The 17,032-nt window shown below is 42.2% G+C and overlaps 3 protein-coding genes across 7 annotated transcripts in view; 1 reads left to right on the top strand and 2 right to left on the bottom strand.

The window, feature by feature from the left end:
• The window catches only part of nt5c2a (5'-nucleotidase, cytosolic IIa), a 29,080-nt gene extending 24,054 nt beyond the window's left edge, over nt 1–5,026 (bottom strand). The window contains exons 1-3 of one of the 5 annotated variants that reach the window (XM_029669596.2): nt 4,925–5,026; nt 1,401–1,519; nt 715–753 (exon numbers count right to left, since the gene is read on the bottom strand). In XM_029669596.2, the coding sequence (XP_029525456.1) occupies nt 715–753; nt 1,401–1,498 (137 nt within the window). In that variant the 5' untranslated portion in view covers nt 1,499–1,519; nt 4,925–5,026. Of the gene's footprint in view, nt 1–714; nt 754–1,400; nt 1,520–3,705; nt 4,041–4,924 lie in introns of those variants that run through there. The other 4 variants (XM_029669597.2, XM_029669598.2, XM_065023237.1 and 1 more) reach the window with 4 other exon arrangements.
• Nucleotides 4,558–8,921, top strand: inaa (internexin neuronal intermediate filament protein, alpha a). Its single transcript, XM_029669600.2, has 3 exons — nt 4,558–6,898; nt 7,959–8,083; nt 8,269–8,921. Exons 1-3 carry the CDS (start codon nt 5,828–5,830, stop codon nt 8,483–8,485), a joined length of 1,413 nt encoding a protein of 470 aa, XP_029525460.1. The 5' UTR covers nt 4,558–5,827; the 3' UTR covers nt 8,486–8,921.
• Nucleotides 8,922–9,393: 472 nt separating this feature from the next.
• pcgf6 (polycomb group ring finger 6) lies at nt 9,394–16,524 on the bottom strand. The gene is made up of 10 exons (XM_029669601.2): nt 16,025–16,524; nt 15,736–15,835; nt 15,534–15,630; nt 13,533–13,588; nt 13,373–13,432; nt 13,039–13,159; nt 12,749–12,776; nt 12,436–12,534; nt 10,124–10,210; nt 9,394–10,003 (listed from the first exon to the last, which is right to left on the bottom strand). The coding sequence occupies exons 1-10, from the start codon at nt 16,184–16,186 to the stop codon at nt 9,953–9,955; spliced, it is 861 nt and encodes a 286-aa protein (XP_029525461.2). The 5' UTR covers nt 16,187–16,524; the 3' UTR covers nt 9,394–9,952.
• Between the last annotated feature and the right edge of the window lie 508 nt (nt 16,525–17,032).

The following is a 17,032-nucleotide window of genomic DNA, read 5'->3' as shown; positions in this document are numbered from 1 at the left end:
TTCCTGGCAAATTCCATTGTAACAGAATTTCACTCACTCAGATATTTCACTTTAAAATGTATACCAAACAAAAACCATTGCTTTCAAAGTTTAACAAACCATAGAACTCTATGCACAAGGACTACTTAAACAAGTTCTAGAGAAAATTTTACAAAAACACATTTAGAGGAAGACCTATGCAGTAACAGAATAAAACTGAGGGAGATTTTACCGTAATTCTGTTACCAAACTTTTCATCTTTTATTTTTTTTGTGTAAATTGTTCAAAGTAGTCATTGTGCATAGTTTCATGCTTTTTAAACTTTGAAAATCAATGGTTTTTGTTTGGTATACATTTTAAAGTGAAAAATCGTAGTCTCAGCGTAATTCCTTTTTATTGTGGAATTGCACTCCTCCAACACTATTCTGGCCTGAAGTTTCTATTCAGATGTTATGGGATAAGACTTCAGACTGATGGCGATGGGGAGGTGGCATTAGGAGCGGGTGAGGGGTGATGCAGTAAGAGAGGGGGAATGAAGGGCAGACACAGGGGGAAGAGAGGTCACACAGAGAACTCATGACCACCTACTACCACCCACCCTCAGAGACCTACCCAGCACACAGAGGGCTAGTGTCAGTATGAACATGGGATACACGGAGTTTGAATGGAAAATAAATACACATGTACAAAAGGGTCATTCAGTCAGTATTGAGGTTCAACAAAAGTTTGGCGTACCTCATTGCAGGATGGTATTGGGCCAGTTCCCTTGGAAAGCTTTGTAATAGAGAATACATGTGCGATAGCATTACCACTGAATGTGAATGTGTCATAGCCTGTGCTCCAGTGATGCACACCACATAAATCAGGTGGTTCTTACACTGCTTTTAGACTTGTTGCATTGACAGTGCCCCTGTTTTCTTATTTGGAAAGGGTATGTAGATTTTCAACCACAGAATGAGGAAGGAAGACACTACACCATGACAACACCACCAGACTTTTTACCTGGAAATGGTTGCCAGGCCACACGATATCGACACCCAAAAGACCTTTCTTACATGTTAATTACACTACATAGTTATACATCAATTTATTAAACATTAAATATATGGAATCGGGAGTATGTGTGTTTCACACAACTTCGATAACATATGAAAACTATGAAGATAAATTAGCCTACATTGCACATAAGCAATAATAAAGGAGCAATGATATATCCATGTAGCCTTGTCCCAGATCTGTTTGTGCGATCACGCCTACCCCTTGTCACTCATTGTTATGTTTGGCGTCACAATGAGTGAGAAGGAGTTGGCAAGAGAGCAGAAACAGACTAGCCTCAGGCTAATCGCCGTGACCGTAACCTGACGGAATCTTGCTCTCAAAGCATACATTTATGTGACACGTTATGCATCTTTATTCTGTACCTGTGGTAGGCCTCACGCCGATACTTCTTCATGGCCAAGCCGTCCATGTTGGCTGGGAGGTCTGCAAAGTTCTGTAAGCGGTCGCTCCATGACGTCATCTTGAACCGTTTGAATTATTTCTGTGAATCAAAGTGAATAGGCTTTAAGGACCGGTATGTTGTCACTGGAACTATGGCAGCAGTAAAATGGTGTAGCCCTCTTGTCTAGGTTGAAGGGACCTCAATTAAGCTCCTCCCATGCTCAGATGAGAATATTTCAAGAGTTTGAGGCTGAACTCAATCATTTAAAAAATGATACTTATTATTGACTGTGACTGAGGATTTTCTTTTTTAATAACATGGCCTTCAGGGAAATCATAGCCTTCTGAAAATCACGAGGTAGGCTTGTTTGTACTCTGAGCCTTGGAGTAGACTAGTTTCTAACAATAATAAGGCTCACTACAGTGGAATCGCAGTTAATCCCTCTGTGCAAGTCTAAACACAGACATCCTCATATAAGGGCAGCTGAACATAATGCAAGAACATGCAGCAAGCTCCTTCAACAAGGTTCATCAACAAAGTGTACAAACTTACGAGGACAGCTATGGAACGAACTACTGGTGTACGACCACAGTAGCCTAGTTGGAAAGATAATGGAATCTGGGTCATCCAATGTTAAAATCGAATGATAGGCTGACAAAACGAGAAGCATGCAGCTGCACTTGGTGCGCACTGAAAGTGAACCTATCAGTGAATCTCAAAGTGCATGCGTCTCAGATGGTATGAGCACAGCTGCACTAATGCCTTGGACCAGAGCTTTAATCTGTCACTAGCTCTGGACCAGGGCCTGGTTTCCTGATAACAATGGAATTTAGGCTTATGAGTTTTAACCATGCATCTTTCCTACCACGGCCGAAGCTATAACATGTTTCCCAAAACACCACGCAGAGAGAACGTTTGCTAATGCTTCGAATACACCGACTGTGTCATTGCACACAATAGTAGGTAGCATCATCTGGATATGTATCCGGGTGGCAGGTAGCATAGTGGTTGAGCCAGTTACTGAAAGGTTGCTAGATCGAATCCCCGAGCTGACAAGGTAAAAATATGTTGTTCTGCTCCCCTAAACAAGACAGTTAACCCACTGTTCCCCGGTAGGCCATCATTGTAAATAGGAAATTGCTCTTAACTGACTTGCCTAGTTAAATGAAGTTAAATACAAAAAAAGTGTGATGCATGCAACAAAAGTTCAACATTCACCTTCTGCTACCATTTCTGTCAAGCCGTCAACACATAATTTCGATAAATCCAACATATGCACCACACTGTAACTGCCTCTGCAACGCAAACACAGTGTTTCATTGGAAATTCATGTAATTCTGGTGTACCAAAATGCAATGACACTATCGGTATGATCAATGTGTAAGTGTGCCTTTAAGGCATGTGTAACAATGGTTTTGGGAAACAGCTCAGAGATGTTTTATTTTATTTCACCTTTATTTAACCAAGTAGGCAAGTTGAGAACAAGTTCTCATTTACAATTGCGACCTGGCCAAGATAAAGCAAAGCAGTTCGACACATACAACGACACAGAATTACACATGGAGTAAAACAAACATACAGTCAATAATACAGTATAAACAAGTCTATATACGATGTGAGCAAATGAGGTGAGATAAGGGAGGTAAAGGCAACAAAAAAAGGCCATGGTGGCAAAGCAAATACAATATAGCAAGTAAAACACTGGAATGGTAGATTTGCAGTGGAAGAATGTGCAAAGTAGAAATAAAAATAATGGGGTGCAAAGGAGCTAAATAAATAATAAAATACAGTAGGGAAAGAGGTAGTTGTTTGGGCTAAATTATAGGTGGGCTATGTACAGGTGCAGTAATCTGTGAGCTGCTCTGACAGTTGGTGCTTAAAGCTAGTGAGGGAGATAAGTGTTTCCAGTTTCAGAGATTTTTGTAGTTCGTTCCAGTCATTAGCAGCAGAGAACTGGAAGGAGAGGCGGCCAAAGAAAGAATTGGTTTTAACGATGTAACGATGCTCATACAAAGGTTCTAATGATGAATGAACGTAAAAGCGGGGCACAGGGCCGAACACACCGAAAGCGTCATTACATTGTGGTACACCAGAATTACATTCATTTCCAATGAAACGCTGTGTTTGCCTTGCAGCATTGCGTTGCAGAGGCAGTTGCAGTGCGTTCGTATGCATAGACGTTAATGACATACTTGTAAATGTTGTGTAATAAATTACTACAACAACTTTAGCTGTCACCTTGCTTAATTTGCTACACTAGCTAGCTATGTACCTCCTTCCCTCACCGTAACGTTAACAGAACTGCGGGAAAGTAGTAACGTTACTTGGCAGGCGAGGGTGAAGCGGGAAAGTAGTAACGTTACTCCGCAGGCGAGGGTGAAGCGGGAAAGTAGTAACGTTAGTAACGTTACTCCGCAGGCGAGGGTGTCCCACACTGTCCCGGTGTTGTGAAACACCGACTTGCCACTCTCCCACTGAGTAGACTGTATCCCGGTGACATCCAGATGGTTACCAATATTATTTACTAAAGTTATTTCTCATGAAGGCTGATATCCTACTGGGGAGGAGAACATGCGGCCATGTTAACTTACTGCCGGCAACAACGTGATACAGCTGCGGAGTGGGAAGCGTCTCAATACAACACACGTGATCCTCCGCACCAGCTAGTCGTCAAGCTTCCTGAAGACTAACGTTAACCAATTGGCGACCAATATTACAGGTTATTGCTCGGTCGCCCTTTAAAATAATCAAAACTAACTCGAGCCCAGTATTTAATATATGTTTGTGTGTGAAGCCTTAGACAACTTTCCACATTGGGCGGACAATTTGTTTTTCTAATTCGGAAAATCGAATTTCACCACCTGTGGTGGCGTGGAGCTCACGCAGCATCCACATAGGCACCATTCGACATCCGGCCATCAGCTTGCATGTCTCAACAGCGTCTGAGGTATGATCTTCAATCAGACTTTACTCGATAAAACAAGCAAATCTGCAACAGCTAGCTAGCTAAGTTGCTAGCTAATGGATAGAGGGACATATGGAGGAGCTTTCTAGGGCTAGTTAGCTACCCGTGTAGCTAGCCTGTTCTGAGTCCGACTCAGTCCCAGATCTTTTTGTTCAATCATGACAACTTCTTGTCACATGAGAACAGTCACTCTTTCTAGCGCTAGCTAACAGGCAACAATAGCAAGTCAGCTAAAGTTTGCTAGGTAGAGATATTTTGACAGCTAGCGGAACATTACTTTATTTGCTTCGTCCAGCAACGAACCATTGTTCAATAATATCTCGTTGCGGGACAAAGCAAGACTTTCTGTCCCCCCCATCAACTACGACAGCTGCTAGCTAAGCTAAAAGCAAGCAAGTCAGCTTAGTGCAGCCGGCTCTTTTAGTCCACACTCGATAAAATAATCAATACATATTTGCATGTCGTGTATGCTTCGTTTATATAACACTTTGTTAGGCTACTATTTATGCTAGAAGCACAGGATGAGACAAGCTACTCACCAGTCTTGTTGCAATATTGAGTGGGTAGATAATGATTCACAGAGCATGCGCAAAGCCTGGTTCAGAATATGTAGATAGAAATGTAATACATAGAATGAACAATCCATATACAGATGTTATAATAATAGGCCTACTGGAACATTCTTATTTGTAGGCGTCATTGAAGGTCTATCTGACCTCTCCCCATTCAGATCAGAGTTTACAGATCAACTTGATGCCAATGACAGGATCTCACGTTTGCATAAGATATGAGCAGTCTGTGCAAAAGAGGGAAAGTGGGCAGACTGTGCGTAAAAACACTGCTATTCGGCTGCAGCACAACTATTTCCCTTCCAATGTAAACATATCACATTTAGAATCCCATTGAAAAGGTTAAATATAAGGCTACGTCTCCATCTGCCGGTGTCATGAGGTGCATGCATGGTGATATACCGGGGAATTCATATTTGTGGGGCAATTCAATTGTGCTACAGTGTCATTACGCACGACCAGAATCAGTGATGTAAAACATAGCTAAGCCGAACGAGTTGTCCATATCGTTTATAGAGCCCAGAGACAGATGTCTAGTTCCGCAGGCTGCAGCAGCTCACACCTGCGCGATTAGTTACAAATCCTCTGACATTAGCACTGCACCAAGTGGACAGTTCCATCGATGCTCGGGAAAGGAACAGCCTCCACCTAAAAATAGTAGAAAATATCAATGTATTTAAAATATATATATATATTTTAGTCTAGGCCTATTAACGTTTTATTCAAATAGATTCGTTTTCGAAAATCGTCCTTCATGCGCTTATTTTATGGGGATAATGTAAAACTCCGGGTGTATTGGGTCGGTCTGCCTAAACCTATATAAGCACTGCAGACAAAGTTTTCCAAAGCCTCTCTTTCTTGCCAACCGCAAAGATGAACTACGGATCTGACCACTATACCTCGTCATCCTACCGAAAGATCTACAGGGACGCTCCTCGTTTCTCACCCTCAACCTCTCGTATGAGTAGTCCTTCCGCCTCCTCCCGCAGTTCTGTGTCCTCCACCAGTTACAGGTCTGCGGTGTCTCTCCCCCGCAGTAGTGCGTCATCGCTGGGCTACTACAGAAGGACCGGTCAGTCTTCTTCCTTTTCGACGGTGCCAGGTGACAGCCTCGAATTGACTCAATCCTCCGTCCTCAGCAATGAGTTGAAAGTCACCCGAACCAATGAGAAGGAACAACTGCAGGGTCTCAATGACCGCTTCGCCATGTTCATCGAGAAAGTGCGTACCCTGGAGCAGCAGAACAAAGTCTTGGAGACGGAGCTGGTGACCCTGCGCCAGAGGCAGCACGAGCCATCCCGCATCGCGGACCTATACCAGCAGGAGATGCGCGAGCTTCGCGCGCAAGTGGAGGAGATCCGCAGCGAGAAAGCCCACATTCTCATCGATAGGGACAACTTAGAAGAAGACCTGCACAAGCTTAGGGCCAAATATGAGGAGGAAATAAGGGCGCGAGAGGAGGCTGAGCAGACCCTGCGGTCGTTCAAAAAGGACGTGGATGACGCCACCATGGCGCGGCTGGATCTAGAGCGCAAAGTGGAGGGCCTCCTGGATGAGATATCCTTCCTGAGGAAGGTCCACGACGAGGAGGTGGCCGAACTGAGCGGTATGGTCCAGGCAGCTCATGTGTCAGTCGAGGTAGAGCTGGCCAAACCCGACCTCACTTCGGCTCTGAAAGAGATCCGCAATCAGTACGAGACTCTGGCTTCTAAGAACCTGCACTCCGCGGAGGAGTGGTATAAATCCAAGTTTGCCAATCTCAACGAGCAGGCCACCAGGAGCAATGAGGCAATGCGGGCCAGCAGGGAGGAGATCAACGAATTCAGGAGACAACTGCAGTCTAAGACAATTGAGTTGGAGAACCTACATGGCATCAATGAGTCTTTGGAACGGCAGATTCGAGAGACAGAAGATGGACACAATTTTGAAATCGCAGGTTTGCAGGTAAAATACGTTTGTTTGCACTTGACAGCTCTCTTCCTCACTCATACACGCACCCCTCCTTGCACAGGTGCGCCTGTGTTGGGGAAGTGAGAACATGTGTGTACGCATGATGGAAAAGTAAGATTACGCAAATATTTTGTAAATAAACACATTTCAATGCATGATTTATATTGCAATGGGTAGCCGTCTTTGCATCTTAAAACATTGTTATTATTTTGAGACTGTTGTATGTTCTGGGATAACACATCTGGAAGTCAACCTTCCCTGTCCATGGTTCTGAAATGCTCTAAATTTGCAACCGCACGAGCTCTCTAAATAAAGAGGATTTCTAACAGATATCAGCAACAGTAAACGTCTGCTTGAATCATGACAGCTGGATGTCGTGTCCTGTCCAGCTGAGAGTCTTATAAGACTGACCATGAGAGCCCGCGGGGGCTCGTGTGACGTGATGTCATGTGTTCATCATAAATACTGAACAAAAATATAAACGCAACATGCAACAATTTCAAAGATTTTAATGAGTTACAGTTCATATAAGTAAATCAGTCAATTGAAATAAATGTATTAGGCCCAAATCTATGGATTTCATGACTGGGCAGGGGTGCAGGTGCCCCCCCTCAGTGTATCACTATCACGCTGCTTGACATGACAGGAAACATAACGGCCGGTCGACGTCAGAGTAGTCTACGAACCTAGCTTCAACCCCGTAGAGTACTCACCAAATGCAGTGCATTATACTGAACGAACCCCGTGTATTTATACTACCCTAAATCGGATTAGTGGTCATCCGTTTATGACCTCTTGCGCAAGCGTTCAAAAACTCTTCCTTGCCACCCACGAGCGAACACTTTACTAGGCTACTGTGTCCTTATAGATAATTCAATGCATATGGTTACCTAGAAATTCAGATTAAACAAAGAGTAGGGCTCAAGGAAAGGATATAGTATTCCAACCTGGACTAAGTTTTTTTCCTTGGTCCATGTAATGACATTCAGTACTGAGAGGCCTTCTGCAAAGGAGATGTTAAGGTCTAATTTGTTTCTTCCTTTCACCCAAACAGGATACCATTGGGCACCTGGACAATGATTTGCGGAACATCAAGAATGACATGGCTCAGCATCTTCGAGAGTACCAGGATCTGCTCAATGTCAAAATGGCTCTGGACATTGAAATAGCTGCCTACAGGTAATTTACGTCTACCAGGACCTGTGACCAGGGTCTGTTAGCAAAGTCTTAGTGATTCCCATTATGGGAATATACCCTTGCCCTCCATACTATTTCAAAAATAATGTTACAATATGTTAGTCACTAATCACTCTCAGCTATAAATATATTGACAAAATACTTGTTGACCTGTGTTTGACCCTCAGAAAACTGCTGGAGGGAGAGGAAACTCACTTTAGCACAGGAATATTATTCGGCGCCTCAAACCATGGCACCAGTCACTTTGGATACCAGCCACGTGCCTCAAGCTATGCACGGAGTACCAATAAGGAGAAAGAGGCTGCTCAGAAAGATGGCTTCAAGGAGATCACTGAGGAAAAAGTGGAGAAGAGCGATGAAGCAGATATCAACTCAAACAACTAGACAACAAATTCAGAGCTTGCAAGCCAGTTATCTAAAGGCACAGAGCAAATGTACTGTATATCTTACATTATTACTGGGATGCATTATGTGCAGCTGAGCACTGCTACACTCTCCAGTTTCAATTAAAATAGTGGAATTCGAGATAGTCTTTGTTAGTAATATGATATATGGAAGGTAGGTAGGTAGTTGAAAGGAGTGATAATTTTGTAATTTAAACAAATAGAATATTTTAACAAAATGTATATATTTTTGTAGCCTGGTTGCCTGATCTGTATGTGTTTTAGCCAACTCTTCTGTCATTCGTTGTCATGCAATGCAAATACAGTACATGGCTAATAATTTTGTGAGTTGGGGCTGTTGATGAAGCCATTAAAAATGTACTGTAACCTATTTATTGAACATTGTCAATAAATGACTGAGAAGTCTTTTCACTGCTCCCTCAGATCCCCCACCGAGTCGAGCAGAGCGGGAAGGATGCAAATAGGTTTGATAAAGATCCAGGCCACACACTGAGCTGAGAGAGGATATTAACTCTCCACGGCTAATTGGCTTGGCATTTGGATCAACTTGAAAATCATCCTTTCAATGCCGACAACCTGCTAAAGACAAACACATCGTTATTCTCATTTTAGTTACTGCAGAGTGAAGACTTCCCTGTCCCTCTCTGAAAAGCTCTGGCTACTGCATGAGCTCCTCAGGGTTAGTCCTAGCTCAGTGACTAAGAGTATGACACTGCACTGAACAGATCAAGCCTCACCTCTAGAGTCACATTCCTTCTTCAGAGCCATATTACAGGTCAAAACAAACATCCTTAGCATATCCACATGTGACCAGAAATCCGAATCACATAATTACCATATCCACACCGGCTAATGCAAAATGTAGCCCAATAAAACACAATGGGTATATAATATTGCATAGTATTTTATTAGTGTTAATATTGAGAAACTGCATGTATCAAAACCCAACTTGTTGTATTGGTTGTATCAAAAAGGCCTGTTTGAATTATCTTCAAGTAACAGCTGTGTGTGTCTCTAAACTCTGGTCAGGAAAAACTTGAATGGTTAATCAATATTCAAAACAATGACATGAAGTGACACTAAGAGTGTACAGACAGTCTGTACAAACGTTCAAAGCTCTAAAATGATGTAAAATAAGGAAACAGTACAGATTACAGATACAGTGTACATTTAACTCATAACTAGTGTTTCAAAAACATGAGATTTTGGTAGTAGTAGCATGACGGGTCCTTTTTCTCTTCGAGCCCTCTGAAATCACTTCAGTCTCTCAGACTGAAAACTATAACCTAACCATAACAATTTACAGAAGAAGGCATCTGGAAAATAGTCAGGCAAGTAGGCAGAGAGGAGAAGACTTGATTCTGTAAGGCATTAGTAACAAGAATGAAGACCGTGGTTCCCTGAAGGTCAGCATTAATATCAGGATCACATCCATCCCACTTTCCCCTCACATGTGAGCAGGCAGCACCAGTCCAAAGTGGAGAACCAAAATACCATCCTGGGAATAAAAACACATACAAGAAAAATAAGCACACAAACTCATAAATGGAGGCTAACGATATCAGGGCTATTTCCAGAGAGAGTGACTATGAGTACATAGGGTCTTGAGTGGACCCACCTGTAGAGCATCGTCTCCCAGGGAGCCCTGAATCTCTCGCAGCGACTGGTAACGGTCCAGGAGGTGGTCTCCACACACGACATCCACCTGCACCACAACACGACATCATATAATTTCCACAGACTGCATGACATCATATGAGAGTGATAGACTGAGCGATAACATACAGTTGCAGTCGGAAGTTTACATACACCAAATAGTTTAAACTCTGTTTTTCACAATTTCTGACATTTAATCCTAGTAAAAATTCCCTGTCTTAGGTCAGTTAGGATCAACACTTTATTTTAAGAATGTGAAATGTCAGAATAATAGTAGAGAGAATGATTTATTTCAGCTTGTATTTCTTTCATCACATTCCCAGTGGGTCAGAAGTTTACATACACTCAATTAGTATTTGGTAGCATTGCCTTTAAATTGTTTAACTTGGGTCAAACGTGTCGGGTAGCCTTTCACAAGCTTCCCACAATAAGTTAGGTGAATATTGGCCCATTCCTCCTGACAGAGCTGGTGTAACCGAGTCAGTAGGCCTCCTTGCAGGCACACGCCTTTTCAGTTCTGTCCACAAATGTTCTATGGGTTTGAGGTCAGGGCTTTGTGATGGCCACTCTAATACCTTGACTTTGTTGTCCTTAGGCCATTTTGCCACAACTTTGGAAGTATGCTTGGGGTCATTGGCCATTTGGAAGACCCATTTGCGACCAAGCTTTAACTTCCTGACTGATGTCTTGAGATGTTGCTTCAATATATCCACATAATTTTCCATCCTCATGATTCCATCTGTTTTGTGAAGTGCGCCAGTCCCTCCTGCAGCAAAGCACCCCCACAACATGATGTTGCCACTCCCGTGCTTCATGGTTGGGATGGTGTTCTTTGGCTTGCAAGCCTCCCCCTTTTCCTCCAAACATAAAAATGGTCATTATGGCCAAACAGTTCTATTTTTGTTTCATCAGACCAGAGGACATTTCTCCAAAAAGTACGATCTTTGTCCCCATGTGCAATTGCAAACTGTAGTCTGGCTTTCTTATGGCGGTTTTGGAGCAGTGGCTTTTTCCTTGCTGAGCGGCCTTTCAGGTTATGTCGATATAGGACTCGTTTTACTGTGGATATAGATACTTTTGTACCCGTTTCCTCCAGCATCTTCACAAGGTCCTTTGCTGTTGTTCTGGGATTGATTTGCACTTTTCACATCAAAGTACATTAATCTCTAGGAGACAGAATAGGTCTCCTTCCTGAGCGGTATGACGGCTGCGTGGTCCCATGGTGTTTATACTTGCGTACTATTGTTTGTACAGATAAACATGGTACATTCAGGCGTTTGGAAATTGCTCCCAAGGATGACACAGACTTGTGGAGGTCTACAATCTTTTTCTGAGGTCTTGGCTGATTTCTTTTGGTTTTCCCATATGTCAAGCAAAGAGGCAGAGTTTGAAGGCCGGCCTTGAAATACATCCACAGGTACACCTCCAATTGACTCAAATGATGTCAATTAGCCTATCAGAAGCTTCTAAAGCCATGATATCATTTTCTGGAATTTTCCAGGCTGTTTAAAGGCACTGAGGGGAAACTGGTAGCTGCAGTTTGGGATGAGCAAATAAAAACAGAAAAAAGGCTACTGATCAATTTCAATAAGACATAGAAATAGTATTCCTGAATAATCACAGTTCCACCCCTGGTTTAGAACTAACCTCAATAAAAATGAACAGAACTCTGGACAATGTCAATGCTTTTGTGATAGTGCTTACAATCTGTTCTCCTGCTATTCAGACCACTGCTGAGCTCTGGGTTAGTTCCCCTTCCTCTGTCCTCTGCAACTCTTACTCCCCATGTTTCCCCAGACGAGGCCAGTGAGTGCCAAGAAATCAGCCTAAGCCTATAATCCCTGTCCAAGTGTGTTACTGCTAAACACGCTATGTACAGGTAGCTCTGCTCCCTGGTTGTGTTACACTCTGCACTTTCATGTTAGACAAAATAACACTCTTCTCTCTCTGTCCTTGGGTGAGCTTAAGGTGCATCGACCTCTCACTTAGCTGCTTATAGCCCGGATGCCCTAGATTGCAACAATGCAGTCCACTAAGGTATATTTCAGGGGATGTGATTGAGATGGATTCCTCACACACAGGTATACACACAATGACATTTAAACATGCCTCTTTCTTGAAGCAGAGAGCCCTCTCACATAAACGAGCAGATATAACGCATGTACATAATTATGCCTTTCTCTTTCTGGCATCTTGCCAGGTTTCCCTTTCAGAAATAGTTCATAACCTAATCAGACATCCTGGTAAAGTCAATGTGAAACTCCTCCCACTGACCTGGCAGGTAGGACTCAGCTCCATCTTCCTCCTGATGAAAAGTTCCACATGGCGGACAGTGGCTTCTCCCGACACTCGCACGTACCGCCTCTCCAAAGGCTGGCCAGGTACACCAGTGTTACAGATTTCAATCCCTTATTCATTTGAGCATTATATCAATATAACTAAAACAACTCAATTTCACAACATTAGTGTATATATGACCATTCCTATATAGTGGATAGCAGCATTATCGCTGATACTGTTATTTATTTTAACAGTCTCGTACAACTGTCATTAAAACTCGAGAAAAGAGCTTGTCAGCAGTAATTACCTTATAGTTGTTAATGCCTTCTTCCGCTCTGGATCAAAACAAAAACACAACATTACATAGAATTTTCTTAATCCCTGCAACCAATTATGTAAAGGTAACCATCAATCTCGTAACTTGAAATGTTCGCCCTAGTGCCTATTCACTCAATGGAAGAACTGTAGCACACCAGCACCATCTACTGGGGAGACAAGAATGACCAGAGACAAACATAAACAATAACATTTCAAAACCTCTTACTGAATATCCCCCATCCCTCAAATAGAAGATACTAATGCTAGGGAGAGACTCACCCCACAAACTCCAGCTGCAGAGACACATCCAGTTCAGGAGGGATGGTGAAGACAGACTGGGGCAGCAACTCCCTCCTCTGCTTCTGGTTCTTCAGCACAGGGACCGCGGGGGACGCCACCACTGAGGTCACAGAGAAAGACGAGCGTTACAGTGGCATTAGGGGAATGCTCCACACACAGCAATAAGACAGACAGAGACTGACACATGGCTAACACCAGAGGTAGAGGCTGTCTTCAGTCTTCAAATACGCAAACCCTTCATATAAACAAAGATCCATCACATATCTGCCAAAAAACTATTCACATCAACAACAAATAAATAAGTATTTTATACCTGGTTTAGGCACCTCCAGTCCTCTCTGTTTGTAAAAATCTATCATCCTTGCTCTCTCCACTGCAAAGAAAATGAAGAGTAAGAACAATATTTATTTAAACTGCCAAACAAAAGATTGAAATGGGAAAATGTGAGAAATGGAAGGCTTGTGGATACTTACATTCTTCTAGATGTGGCAGCATCTTGTAAACAATATCTTGCAACTGTCTGTCAGGTCTGTGGAGGTAAAAATACCCACCATACAGTAAGTATTTACATACCTGTATATAACTGTGTATTAGCCTATAGATCACTATATTCATTGATAATGGGCAAATGGGAGAGTTATAGTTATCGGCTGCAAAGCGGACTTCTGCACACATTGTTTCAGTGAAAATGTCAGTTTATCGTGGCAACGTTTTCATTTAAAATGAGTTTGCACTAGGGTTGCACCCAATTAGTCGACTGGTCGATGGTTTGGTCGATTGTTTGGTCGACCAAGATTTTTTTAGTTGAGCAGTGGCAAATATATATAAACAAATTATGGCACACGAAACACCTGTCTGATTCACACCTGTCAGAGGGGACTAATCCATTGTGGAGGCCGCGGGATGGCACACCAGTATCCCCAATAGCAACATTTACCATTAATTCCCATAATTTTTAATCTACCATGTTTGTTTGGTTACGGTAATTTCTGTTAATGCATTCAATAAATTATTATAGTCCTACTATTGTCATTGTAGGAGTGGACACGCACCTGATTCCGCATTTAAAAGTAGACTAGTCTACTTGTTCTGCGCGCAATGTAGACCTATAAGAGTGCCCATTTGTGGATCTGATACTATTTCTGATTTCCTTAACTCACCATGACTGCAGAGCTCCTCAGAGCAACTTTTTTTCTCTCACCTCAAACACCAGGTAAACAAAGTCTGTCTTTACATCCACTGAGAATGACAATAGTTCCTCAACGTAGCCTATTTTTTAAAATCTTTCCAGCTCTCTCCCTTTCGAGTACCACTCAGTATACCAAAATGTTATGCTTTGATCCGGTGGAAACATAATAAAATAGGCCTACCTGATTAATTCTTATCCCTTGTGCAAAATAGCCTACACCTGTGTCTGTCTGTCTGGAGCTCACTGGCCTGGGAAACTGAGGGCCCAGAATATTTTATACAATGTTGCAAGTTTGCTAGCAGGTGCTTCAGGCCTGACCATGTTAATAAAATATTTCAAGTTCCTTGCAGACAGACCATGTGCAGCCAATGTGATTTATAGGATACTTATTTTTAAATCAGGATATTTTCTACCTGCGGGCTGCAAAGTTTTGTTGGCTTATGTAGGCCATTTTTACATATTGGCAATGGCAATAGAAGTTACTTTATAATTTTCATTAAGATGTAATGTGGTTAATCAAATTCTATTTTGAGACATGAAGACTATTATAAACTAAACTCTTCCACAAAAATGTGCATGTGAAAATCATAACCGGCACGCAGATCAGTAGAAATAGCACTTCAAATTGTAAAGGTTGCCGACCGCTGGTGTAGCCTATTACCGGCAACTTTAGGAGCATAATGCAGAATCTGCGAAGGCCAGTAGCAAGGGGAAACAGGATTGATCTCTGGCTCTCTCTTTAGTAATTTGTGTCTTCATTTTTAAATCACAGTGCTTAAAGCATCAGACAAGCTCAGTGGCCTAAATATAGTTGATTTTATTCAAACATAGGGTGTGTCTATATATGTCAAAATACATGTTTTAAAATGTCCACCAATCGATTGGTCGAAAGAACAGACGATTCTTGGCTAGTTTGCATATTAGTCATCTGTACATTTGTGTCTCTTTGGACTGTGCAGAAGGCAGAGTTGTGCACAGCGGTTCGGTAGACAAGCGTGTGTGCTTGGAATGGATAAAAGTGTCATCTACTGATAGACACATCAGAACCTGTGCGTCACACCAGGACATTGTGTACCAGGTAACTCCCCAGCAGGAAGGGTAACCATAGAAACGTCACCTTAAAAAGAACACTAATGAGGACAAGCAGAAAAACAACCTTTGATCGCTCTTTTTGAACAACTCTCATAAACAACATGAACCGATGTCTTCAAATTCAAAACCTCTGATACAATTGAACAAGACAAGAGCATGGGTGCTCTTAGACATCAGAGGCAGGCATGTTTACCTTATATTGTACAGTGGTTGTGTCTGGTGGACCACAATGCTGCAATTGGGACACCTGTTGCTGTAGAAAAAGTGCTTCACAATGCAGCTTTTACAAACTGGGAAAGGGAAAACGCATAACAAAGCAGTTATGACTAATGTGATGAGACTGAAGTGATTGCATTCATATTTCAGGAATTTTCATTTCAATCATTGTATCTCACAAGTGTGCAGACACTCTGTTATGGTGGTGGCATCGATGAGGAACCCGCAGCAGAGAGCACAGCGGATATATGGGTAGAATTGATTAAGAGGAAGTTCAGGCTGTGAAAAGATGCAAAAACATGCATAATGTCATTCCACATTACAGTGCATCACATTTACAGAGTACAAACCATTGTAACTACCATGTAACTGAACGTTACCATATTCATAACAGTATATTATGACTCGCCACTCTAGCAATATGAGAAACGCTAACGTTAGATATTGCCCAAGTCTCCAGTACTGTACCTCATCCTCGGAGTCAGCATTATTGGATGTCCCATCGTGGTCTTCAGAGCCATCGTTGTCAACGCTGTTCTGGCGGCTACCATCGGTTGGTGTCGCCTCTTCTGAATTCTGACCGACACTCAAGCAACCTGGTCTTTCGAGTTCCTTGGTCCTGTCCTCCATGTTACTGCAATTTGTGTTGATTTCTACGCCAATAAATTTTTCAATTAATCAATAATTTGATATTCACCTGACCCTGGTCTGTCCGTTGAGGGGCAGTGTTGCTAACGTTAGCAAGCGTGCTGGCTACGGTTGCAAGCTCAAGGAATACACAACGATAACAGTCCTACCTTTACCTTAACGGACTACCTATTAACCACATACGTATTTTAACCATTCAACGTTAGCACAAATTAAACTAACAAAACCAAATGTAACAGTTGCTAGCTAGCTACTTTTGTTGTCCTTCGACTTTCAGCAACTTCCGGGTTGGCGCCATGGTGGTGAAACTAGCCAATGAAATCCAAACTGAGCAGAGTCCCATAGAAATAGAACGTATAGAATGGAGCACAGTTGCTTTCTCTTATCGTGCATCAAATGAATGAATATTCATTAATATTACATCAATTAATCATTAGAACAGGGGTCTCCAACCCTGTTCCTGTAGATTTTCGCTCCAACCCCAGTTGTAAACTAACCTGGTTCAGTTTATCAACTAGCTATTAGTATTGGGTGTGCTAGATTATGGTTGGAGTGAAAACCTGCAGGAGGGTAGCTTTCCAGGAATAGAGTTGGAGAGCCCTGGATTAGAACATACTAAATAATGTGATTATTTTTTACTTGATGGTTTACTTAAATTTTATCAAACATATCTCCTATAGGCTTACTTTTGGTAGCTATACATGGATCTAAGTTTATGGATCGGGTGCCGTCAGGCAATGTCCTTTAAAATATCTAACTATTAATTTGTCCATGCAAGACACAGGGAAACATGATAAATTGTTCCATGGCAGTAATATACCCTGGCCA

Source organism: Oncorhynchus nerka, linkage group LG10 (assembly GCF_034236695.1).
Source record: "Oncorhynchus nerka isolate Pitt River linkage group LG10, Oner_Uvic_2.0, whole genome shotgun sequence".
Classification (NCBI taxonomy): domain Eukaryota; kingdom Metazoa; phylum Chordata; class Actinopteri; order Salmoniformes; family Salmonidae; genus Oncorhynchus; species Oncorhynchus nerka.
This window is presented reverse-complemented; position numbering and strand designations above follow the sequence as displayed.